The sequence below is a fragment of the Mya arenaria genome, chromosome 5 (genome assembly GCF_026914265.1).
Source record: "Mya arenaria isolate MELC-2E11 chromosome 5, ASM2691426v1".
In the NCBI taxonomy this organism is placed as follows: Eukaryota; Metazoa; Mollusca; class Bivalvia; order Myida; family Myidae; genus Mya; species Mya arenaria.
In genome coordinates this window covers 48,703,111-48,714,498 of record NC_069126.1, presented here as the reverse complement: position 1 = coordinate 48,714,498, position 11,388 = coordinate 48,703,111, and the positions used below count along the sequence as shown (strand labels likewise).

The 11,388-nt window shown below is 35.0% G+C and overlaps 2 protein-coding genes across 2 annotated transcripts in view; one reads left to right on the top strand and one right to left on the bottom strand.

Moving 5' to 3' along the window:
* The first annotated feature begins 505 nt into the window (after positions 1-505).
* LOC128234797 (thiamin pyrophosphokinase 1-like) lies at positions 506-6,131 on the top strand. The gene is made up of 7 exons (XM_052949317.1): positions 506-624; positions 1,361-1,441; positions 2,140-2,273; positions 2,942-3,031; positions 3,471-3,620; positions 3,961-4,072; positions 5,291-6,131. The coding sequence occupies exons 1-7, from the start codon at positions 576-578 to the stop codon at positions 5,410-5,412; spliced, it is 738 nt and encodes a 245-aa protein (XP_052805277.1). The 5' UTR covers positions 506-575; the 3' UTR covers positions 5,413-6,131.
* Positions 6,132-6,831: 700 nt separating this feature from the next.
* Positions 6,832-11,388, bottom strand: part of LOC128235262 (cell adhesion molecule DSCAM-like) — an 81,377-nt gene continuing 76,820 nt past the window's right edge. Inside the window, 1 exon segment of the mRNA XM_052950064.1 lies at positions 6,832-11,185. Within this exon segment, the coding sequence (XP_052806024.1) occupies positions 11,098-11,185 (88 nt within the window). The 3' untranslated portion in view covers positions 6,832-11,097.

The window sequence follows — 11,388 nt, the reverse complement described above, 5'->3', positions numbered from 1 at the left end:
AGATTTAGAGAGTCACTGTACGTCATTCGTTATCGTTAGAACCCCATACTTCTATGATAAGTTAGTCCACAGACCCATAATTCTCCCACGTCGGTGTCTTCCTAGGATGGCCTCAGACATGAGCATACGAATAAAGCTGACCATATTCGCCTAACAGAGAAGAAGGCTCAGCAACACGTAGAACTGCAACGTGCAACTATACCAGCCGCGAAATTCATTTTAAGAGATGCCAGTAAGAAATCGAATGATACCGGATACAGATTTTCTCAACTGGCCAGGTAAGCATATGATTTTTTCCCAAATAACATTAAAATGATTTGTGGTATGTAATGCCAACATTACAACGGTGAACTCGCCAAAAAACAACAACAGGCATTTGAATATGTCATGGAATTTTATTTTTATCAATTGGTGCATGGAGCGGAAGGGTACTGTACGGGATTTACGCGTATACATATATTTATAAAACATAAATTATCCCCCTTGTAAATACATTGACACTGATCGTAGTTTCACTTTCGTTTTGAATTACCTTATATTTACAGTTGATCATATGTTTGAAACATTTTACATTTATGGCAGTTACGGATTGGAATCTGTTAGGCTTATTTTCTGCCGAAAACGGTATGAGTTTTTATATGGCTTCGATGCGCTACTGAATTGATTACTTTGATAGTCCCTTCATGATCTTTTATAAACCTTTTAAATTTTGACTTCGACTGTCACCACAAATGTTCACCATTGAGATATCATGTGCAAAGCGCATGTTACAACCAGCTCGATCAAGGTCACACTCAGAGGTCAAGGGTCATACGACCACATTTCGTGTCTGTTTCATATCTCTTGAACGTCTTGAAGGATTTAAAATAACCTGCCACAAATGCTCACCACTTTGAGACGATGTGCAGAGAAGGGATATCAGTTTTTGACTAAAAAAAAACAAACGATTTTTTTCTTATTTTACTTGTTATTTCTTATTTATTTTCATTTCATATTTTTTTTTGTAAGTCATTAGATTTTTGTTGTTACTTTATGTATCATCGCTGGTGATTTTTGACTATTGGGTTATTGCCAGGCACTTGTCAACAGGAGAACACAAGTATGTCAAATGATGATAAGTTTCTCTGAAGGCCCATAATTGACGATATTCTTTTGAAATAAATTAATATTTCACTATTGTTACAAGACTATTACGTCAATAGTGTCAAACATTTACATTATATTATAGAGAGATGTATACAATACATGTTTGTTAAACAAGCTTAAATGGTTTTATAGAAGTTACAAGGAAATGCAGCTAGAAGTTTATATATTATTTCTTTGATGTAAATAATTTATTCAAAATTGTTGTATATTGTAGATGAAGTGTTGGCGTTGTTGGTGTTGAACCAACCTCTGACAGAAACAGGCCAGGACATTTTCCAAAACATCTGGGAGAGAGGTAAACTTGTATTTTATAGGAGAGAACTTATAACTGAACCACACAACCCCATTGTCACCTAATTTTAACCTAAAACCTATACCAAAACAATTTAAATTTTGATATATACAGTATAATACACATATGTTTTTTTGCTAATATGTCCACTTTATAAGATATATCAACGTTTTCTTGGATTGAGGGTCGAAATGCATCAACGATAAGGGACTAGATATCAGACGGTCCTTAAATCGACACATTCATTTTTCCTGACACATGCTTAGAATTATAAAGACGAACTTGTATGAGGGCGCAATGGTTTCCTAGTTTAAAGTGTATATATTTAGCATGTGAAAGTCAAGTGATTATTCATGGTAGGCAAACCTAGTTATTTTCGAATTTGAAACATACGCAAAAAGCACGGCAGATACATGTGTTGTGAGGTGATACACCAGTAAGTAAGATTCAAGGCGTTTTACAAAACGATATAAATTTCATCCAGGAAGATTTTGACAATTTCCTTCTTTTTGCAATGGTATCATCTTGTATATAATCCCTAATACTTGTCATTCCAATACCTTAGTGAAATAAAGATGGTTTGACGTTGTGCCTCCCCCGTTATGAATTCCTGGATCCGCCACTGCAAATGAGCAGCATGATCGTAAGAACGACACATATGCCATAGATTGTGCCTTGGCTTAAACATTTGTTTGTTTAAGCGTCTTTCCGGGCATCTGTTGATGGCGCCACCAACCATTTGTACAGACGAGGCCCAGAGCAATACCTGCCGCATGTGATATCTGGTGATTTCGACTCTGTAAAACCGGACACACTGCAGTGGTACAAGGACAAGGTACACGTTAAACACATGCAGCCAATTGTATAGAACTGGATAAGTTATCCATGTAGCTTATATTTCTTGCTAGTTTGAACATAAGACTAAAGAGCATTAGCTGTTGGACCACTTTAGATGTCATTCATCGCAGGTTTCGCGGTATTTGGGGTACAAAATTACTCCTTCGGAGAATATCCCATCAACCGATGGGGATAAAACTCCCCCTTTAGCTTCAATTTTTTGTTTAAGTCACACTAGGGGATGTGACGAGGTCACGCCATAATGCAGCCATAATAGGGCGCGGGCAGACCTTTATAAACACAACAACAACAGCAACAACAACATAAGAGCATTTTAATTTGTCGATAGTTATTAATATATTATTCAATGGAAAAATATTGACCGATCAATAATTATTTTGGCTTATTTCAACAAACAGTTATATACAAAATGTCTATGGTTTGTGTTAAAGATGCGTTGGAAGTGTTTCTAATCATCTGCTCTTTTTGTTAAAGAGTGTTTGTTTTCTGGCTTTTAAATTATATTTTTTCTATTAACAGCACTCTGTTGGTACGAAATGGCCGTTTTAAAAGGTTCTTTCCAAGCATGTAATATTGTGCCAAGAATGCGTTAAAAATAACTATAATTTTATGGAAAAACTCGTATTAAATCAAGTGTACATACAGGGGATAGAAGTGGTGCATACCCCTGACCAGGATTTTACTGACTTCACCAAAGGCCTTCAAATAGTCATCAACAAGTTCAAAGACAAAAAGGTAACTACCTTGTCCCTACATACATTTTAAGATTCATTATGTATTATGTATCTGCAATAATTCTTAAGGAATCCGACCCTTTTGTATGTCTAGTTATCCCATATTATATTGGTATCATTTAGAAGGGTTTTTGGTTTAGATTTTTTTTATAAAAATATTATGACCAAAAAAAGTCTTGACTTTCACTAATATGCTCAATATGTCATTTACATCCGCTTGCAGTTGAAAAAAAAGAGTATATAATCTGTAAAAACAACATGTGTGAGGTTCTCTCTGTCATTTATTCAGCCATCAAATGATACTAAAGTTGTATGGGTTCACCAGGCATCCAAATTTAACACTAAGGTTAATGGAGCTATCAGAGAACTCGCTTATTTGTGGGTTGATTTCCTTAACACAGTTAGAAAAATAAGTTCAGTGTGCCATGCTATTTTTTCAGTTAGACGCTGTGATTGCATACGGAGCATTTGGAGGTAGACTGGACCACATGTTTGCCAACATCGACACTTTGTTCACAGCTAACAGACTCGCCCCAGGACTTCCAGTGTACCTCTGTGACGACCAGAACATAGCTTGTCTCCTGCAGCAGGTGAACCAAACACCAGATTCATATGTCATTATTATGATTAGTCATGAAAAAAGCTAAATATCTGAGTAGTTTCTATTGTTTTATGTCTAGATCATAGGGATATCAATTAGACATCCTTGATCGAGTTCGGAGTCTTCTGAGTATGAGTTGATTCTGACCTGTAAAGTATTATGATTTGATTGTCAATGATTCTTCCATGCTACCAATATGGTATTAACTGTTGTGCAGTAAAATGAAATAAAATCAGGTCGTTACCAAGGTTTTAATATATGCTTTACACCGAGTCATACTGGAACATATGCATTCAGTGTATAGTTTTCTTCTATATTGACCATTACAGGGTTCGCATCGTCTACATGTGGGGACGGGACTTGAGGGGGATTCCTGCGGGCTGATTCCAGTTGGAGGACAGTGTGACCATGTCTCTACCACAGGGCTCAAATGGAACCTTGGTATATCAACGTATTGATAACCTGTAGATATGTAGTCCTAATGCCTGCCCCACTACATCTCGCACTAAAAGATACTGTAATGTTCACACAATCCTCGGAATACCATTCGGTCTTTCAAGTACCCCAGACAGTTTTGTTAAGATTAAAACCATGTCGTCTTGCAAGTCATTTGCCTTGCACATCACGCGTTTCATTTGTTCAGGAGTGTAACAAATGTTGTCCAGCATATTACTTGATGAAAATGATGTAACTTGACATGCATCTTGACCACATTGAGGACACATATTCACAACGTTAAGATGACATTTTGTATGGAAGAATCTAGCAAAGGTTAAATTTACACGTAAGGATCTAATGCTATACAGATGCATTTTTATACAGTACAACATCAATCTAAACTCATTATACCACAAAATAGCAGTGCGAGAATTCACAAAGGTGTAAGGAAATATGGAAGATTTCCAACCATGCTTTGGTGTTGATGGTAAAATGAGTTGAGATTGGGAATGAGTTTTGTGATCTTGGGGTTTGATTTCTAGACTGTTAATGTGCCCTGCTTGTAGAGGGGGTTCGAAATATCTTGCAATACACTTTATGTCAATCAGATCACGCTCAGAAACCCTGCTTTTAAGTCCTAAATTTTTGAAATATTTCTGGTCCAATCTGCATGTAACGTAATCAGACTGTCTGCCTGGATTTAATCTTTTATTTGCTGAAAATGGGATAAAGTGGGGTCAAAATTAGGTTACTAGGTCAAATCTAAATACTTCAGTATATACAATATATCACTCTGCAACCATATTTCATCTCTTGGTTGGACTATTCACCAACACATGATTTCCAAGCGATCTTCTTTGCCTACTCTGGCGGGAGATATCAATTCAACGAATTTGCTTGTTTAATGTACTTTCATGTGTTTGTCAAAAACGTTGCTGTTTTGGGCGAAAGTCAAATTTTTTGAGTGTGTTAAATGTGTCGTTGTGTTTAAATTGTGTGAATATATATGGCGTCCAACTTCGTTAGTGGTTTCTATTGAAAAAATACTTTAAACAAGATCTCAACATTTTAAATGATCAAGCAAATTATTTTTGTGCGAAAAAAACAAAAAAAAATCAAATAAAAACACGTTCAAAACAAACGGCGTATATTATGAGTAAAATTTTCTGGTCGTAGCAATAGGTTTAGATAAAAAGTTATTGTGTCACGTTTTGCTTACAGACAACCAGAGGCTGAAGTTTGGTGAACTGGTCAGTACTTCCAACACATGGGCGGGGGATAATGTTGTCACGGTAACCACCGATCAACCGTTATTATGGACGATGAACATTAAACCAAATTAAATATCATAAGGTAGCTACGACATGCATATACAATTGGCAACCTGTGCGAATCTCGACTAACGTGGCAGGTGGTACAATATTCCTCCTATTACTAAAAGTTGATGCTTTCTCCCAGTTCGCTTATATTTTTAATTCTGCTAATTTGACTATTATTGGTAAGAGTTTGGGCGAGTGTGTGGTTTACTACTCATATTGACTATTGGCCAAATGTATGTGTATTGCCGATCTTGCCAATAAACTTGAAAACTTGAAACTATTATAGCCCTACAATGAATTCTTAAGTGTTTTCAGTGACCATTCCGAGGCGGTTTACTATTCATATTGTAAAAAGACAACTACTCATACTAATGCTTATTTTATGTTTTTTTTAAACATGACAGCGGAACATTGTCTTTACAACAAACAATAATTGGTGCTGAATGAAAGTCACTTTAAATCTTGTGTCAATATACTGGTGCTATATTTTCCTGTGACAGTGTCTGTTTTAAATGTGATATATTCTCAAGTGTTCCCTTTGTAATCAGATGCTTTGTTTTGTTTTTAGAAGTTATTATACATGTATGCCTATGGAAACATATTTTGTTTATGGACTGTCTCGACATGATGATACTTTTTCAAATGTTTAGAATGTTTCATATATTTTGTTAACCCTTTAAACTAAATGTTATGACATGATTTTAAAAGCATATCTTATCCTAATAAATCCTATGCATATTATTGATATTTTTCTTAAATGATTATTATGTCCCAGAACGAGTTGTAACTTAAATTACATGACAGCTGTATTTGTCAATAATTTTTAATGAAAATTTTGTTTTATGACGTAAGCGGTCCATAACATATATTTGAACGGTCCGGACCTTTCAGAACATATTTTACTGAACGCTGACGCCATAAAAATGGCGAGTGCGGCTTTTAGATGTTCACAAGGGCAAACACTTGTTGTTTGTGCAGTATTTGATTCCTTCAACAAAACCCATCAAAGGCGCTTTGAAAATATTGAATAGTAGTACAAAATGTTTGGTATAATATAGAAAATATAACACGCCATCTCGGACCGTATGGATTTATAAGGACCGGCCGGTGAGCTCCAACAGGTGACTGGACAGAGACGTTGACTTTATAATGTCATATGAACTTCAGTGGTGTGTATTACAGCATTTCTTAATTCTAATATTTCAATTTGTTTGTCCTTCTAATAGTAATTATATCGAGTTCTGATACCAGCCTTGAAAAACAAATGTGGAGGCACTCAACGTATATATATATATATTCTTAAATTTTATTTTCTATGAATAAATTAAGGAATGAATTACGGGATTATCAATGTCATTATCGGGGTATGAACGCAGTGTGTGGAGTCCGAAGTAATGGAAGTTGAGGTGTAAATATTATTCGTATAAAACACAAAAGCAAAACCATACTTTATACCATTTATTAAATGGAAACGTACAACAGAGGAGCTATATTACAATTTACACGTATGTGAACTTGTTGGTGGAAGAAAGATCTAAATCACAAGTTACGACATCGATTAATTAAAGCCAAAATATTGCAAACAAAATGCAATTGATCAAATTCACTTTTGCAATTCACTCAATGTATTTTCGAATTTAAATCATATAAGTATTATATAACGACTAAATACATATTAACTAAAAAATCTTTCACTCAAAAGACAGTTTTTTGAAAATGATAAACACACTGTGGAGCTAGGTGTAATTCTCATCCTCGGTTAACAATTCTATCACATAGACAGATACTTTATGGAAGCGTATAAATTATTTCGATTTCTACACTTATTAACTAGATATGTTGACATACATTTTGTCGACGTAATGACAACTTTACAATAAGCAAGTCGACACATGTTCTACTGTTTATACATCGTCATATCCACCTGAAAAGTGAACAGATCTACATAGTTTTGTCATCGTGGCGTATTATAACTCGTCAAGCCGACATGACACACATGATCTCACCATGAGCATATACGTTATACGCTTCCATAGTTATATGAAAACTTTCAAATATAAGTTAACGTATAAAGTATCACAAAATCATCTAAAACATACGAGAATACTCAGAATAATGCCGATATAATTATAAAAATTGACTAGAGTCAACAATTTTAATTGAAAATAATCGATGAATAGTTTGACTAGGTTTAGTTTCCATATATTTATAGACAATCACAATGCTGGAACTCATTCGGAACTCCTCGGCCATTTTTATCAAAAACAACCCCGGATGTATGCCGGTACATCAGTAGAAGTAGTTCGTAAAATTTTGAATTATATCCTTAATTTAAATGTAGTGATTTAGCTTGTATTTATTGACCTAAATTTGAATTGATTGCCAGTGAAGTGTATTATTGCAAACATAATTAAGATTCCCAAGAGTTTTAAGTTATTAAGTTTAACTGCTAAATTAAATTACTATGCGATCTGCAGCGGACTTAAACATACCAATTTCTGAGTATGTAAACCGTCCATACACATCCGAGGTTGTTTTCGATAAAAATGGCCGAGAAGTTCCGAACGTGCTGGAACTGTGCATCCGAGAATCGGTCGAAGATTGACGCCAAACGAGTTATCAGCAATAACGACAACAATGTGTTTAATAGTTTACGCGATCATATACTGTTATATTTGTAAAATAATTTTATAAAAATACAAACAGTTGTGTTCGACATGTGGACTGTAATACAGTATATTAAGACATCGTGCGTGTTCTTTTTTTCCCTGCATGCCATATTTTCATTATGGAAATATATATATATATATACTGTCGGTGGCGTACCTACATATAGGTTTTGCAGGCATGGGACTACAATTATTATTATTATTAAAAACTAATAGCTACTCAAACACTTTGAACTTTTCAAAAGTTTGTTTTATTCTAACCAAAGCAAGTTTGGTGTTTATTTAAACAACATGCAGTGTGTATGGCTTGATTTTATTGTAATCATTGCAAGTATTTGTGTGTAAGTGTGTGTAATGTGCATATAAAAGTGCCCAAACTCACATAGAATCATCAGGCCTACACGTTTTTAAGGCCCTAGCTACGCCCCTGACTGTAAATGTCCGCGGTTACAATTAATTATAACTATTAGACATCGTAAAAACTGTATGAAGTATTATGACAAAAATAGACGAACAAAAACAATCACAAAAAATTTGCGTAATGTTATTTTTGTTTGGCCCCGAAAAAAATGCAAAACTGTCCTATTTATAATACTGTTATTTTTAAAACAAACGAGACTTGCACAAAAAGCTATTTACAACTGCCAACACGTAAATTAAAGAAACATTGCACTATCCCAAACTTTAAAATATTAATCTATAAACATTTATCACATAAGAAAAGCTCACACAAAGCAAGACATCACATGACTTATTCCTATATACAACACTACTTGATATTTTGTTCCGGATAAGCAACCTCTCAAATTAATATGATTCGCTGATATTGGCTGTGTTTATTGCACTATAAGACACCGTTGTTGGAAAAATTTGAATCTTTTATCCGATTATCATCAGCGAGATATTGTCCAATCATTATAAGGAGGGCTCGTTTTATTATTTCTGTGGGAACCATGTACGCGTACTCTAGATACAGTAAACTAAAACTCCCTGTCCCAATTGGAAGAGCACTTGTATACCTCTCCTGGGCTTTTATTCAACCATTGGTCTTATTTGGATCTTAGAACGATGTAGCTAATCGGATTACGTGTTATTAGTAGCATATTGAATACCTGCTGAGGACCCTTTAGCTGTAATTTATTCCGTATTCAACACTTAAAAGGTGTCAAGTTGTACAATGATGTCAATGTTATCTATGTTTCTGCCCTCGACTTAAAAACAACGACAGCATGAAAACGAGCCCTTAACAGCGAAAAGGTAAAAAGTACACTCATCGAATTCAGCCTTTCTAATGTTTGAGATCTCGACAGAAAACGCGATGTATTGAACATGTTGGGAAAATATGTGGGTTTAACAGAATATAGATATCACTCAACTCAAAAACTCAATAATCAAAACAAATAAACAACATTTACAGACTAAATAAGAATGGCAATAATTGAAAATATTCACATTATAACTGCAGTCCGCCAAGGATAATTTGGTTCCCATAAACATGAATACGTGTTAAGAAGCAAATAGAAAGAAGTTCAGGATGATAAGCATCACGAAAGTACTGCCGACCAATTTCACCTGTTACCGGACATACCAAATTCGCCTTGTTTTATGTTATCCTGGGCGAACTGTAAATACATTACTAAAATACTCATTTCCATATTTAAGTTACAAAGTACATGTCTAGATTATATACACATTGGGCCAATTGTTCAAAATTTAAGTAAAGTAAACAACATTGTTTACAGCATCGTTGTACACTTTAAATGAACTATTTTGTAACATGCTCATATTCTAGTATTGAGGTGAAACACGCGGAGCTGAAACAGGTGTCTAGAACTTTGTGAGAATCACTGCATATCACAAATGTGTGCTCATTTTAGGTCCAGATGAGTAAAGAATTGAAAAATAATAACGATGACGTTAACAACGTTGTTAACTTAAACACAGTTCTGGACAATCGGCCCATTGAATAGTCAGTGGTTAAGTGTATTATATAAAACATACAAGAGCCGCCAATTGTTTTACAACAACATTCATATACTAGGTAAACTCTCAACTACACATCTTTATATATTTGATCATTTCCATCAATCGCATCATTTCGGTAATTGCACGTGACCGGAGCAAATATGCCGAAGTGCGCCGATTGATGAAAAAATAATAGACTGGTACGCTGCGTCATTAATAAAACACAATGGTCTGGGATAAAGACCTAGATTAACAAAAAATGTTCTAATATAAAACAGTTGCGCCATCATACCGAAACGCATGTTTATAACATACGTTGTTTCGACGACACCGAAGATCACAATCGGTGTACATTATGTTGTTACGGCATTTGAGCTGAATATTAAAACACTTTTTATAAAGAAAGCATTTTATTAGCGCGAGAGTACCAATCTACACAATAGTATTTATGTTGACGTTCGCCTCGTGTCGACCGTGTTCTAATGCTGCCTTGGCGCCGGGGTCGCCTCTCCCGGCAATTGTGTTTGGACAGAATAATAATGCTGCCGGTGAAAATCCTAAGGCAATTGCAGTAACGATAAGAAGACAAACACATATAACGTGAGCACAATTATGATATAAAACAGTATGTATAAAGTGTATAATAATAATAACGTGTAATGATTTTGGTAGAAGTCTTGCAGGAAACACAGAAGATCCACTAGTGTTCAATTCTGGTATAATAAAAGCAATATGCTTACGGATATTGGAACACTCTGTACCGTATGTATATTTTTAAAAATATCATAAGCATTAAAAGAAACGTATTCACGACCTTCAAGCTTCCAATTTACACAATAGTCTGCACTCATACAACATCGTAATAGTGCGATGAAGGAGAAAAATATACAGCACGTGGTAGGTCCAGAAAATATCTTCAAATACTCCTTAATATATTGATTGCCTGCAATCAGCCATTGTATATAGTCCATGAAGGATATACCGGAGAAAGACCGTCCCCAACTAAGTCTCCGCCTCAAGTCTTATATCCCCCACATAAAGTCAGATAATCCCTATGTCACAACCTTAATGTTTATTAAACAACTGTAAAGTTTTCCGTGTAGTCGCCCCCATCTTCCAGCTCCAACATGTTTCCCGACCTTGAAGGGACCGGTCGATAGTACCTGGGTTGAAGAGAATCAGCATCGCTTAAGTTAAATCAACGATGATTTTCTCGATGCTGGAACGTGTCTGACCAAGGTGATACTCGTCTAAAATCATGCGGTTATTTTCACTTGACAGGAAATGTAAATTGTTTTTTATTGTCCTTTTAATCAAAACAGCGCTTCACATACATAAATAAGTTTGGTATTTGTAATTAAATCAG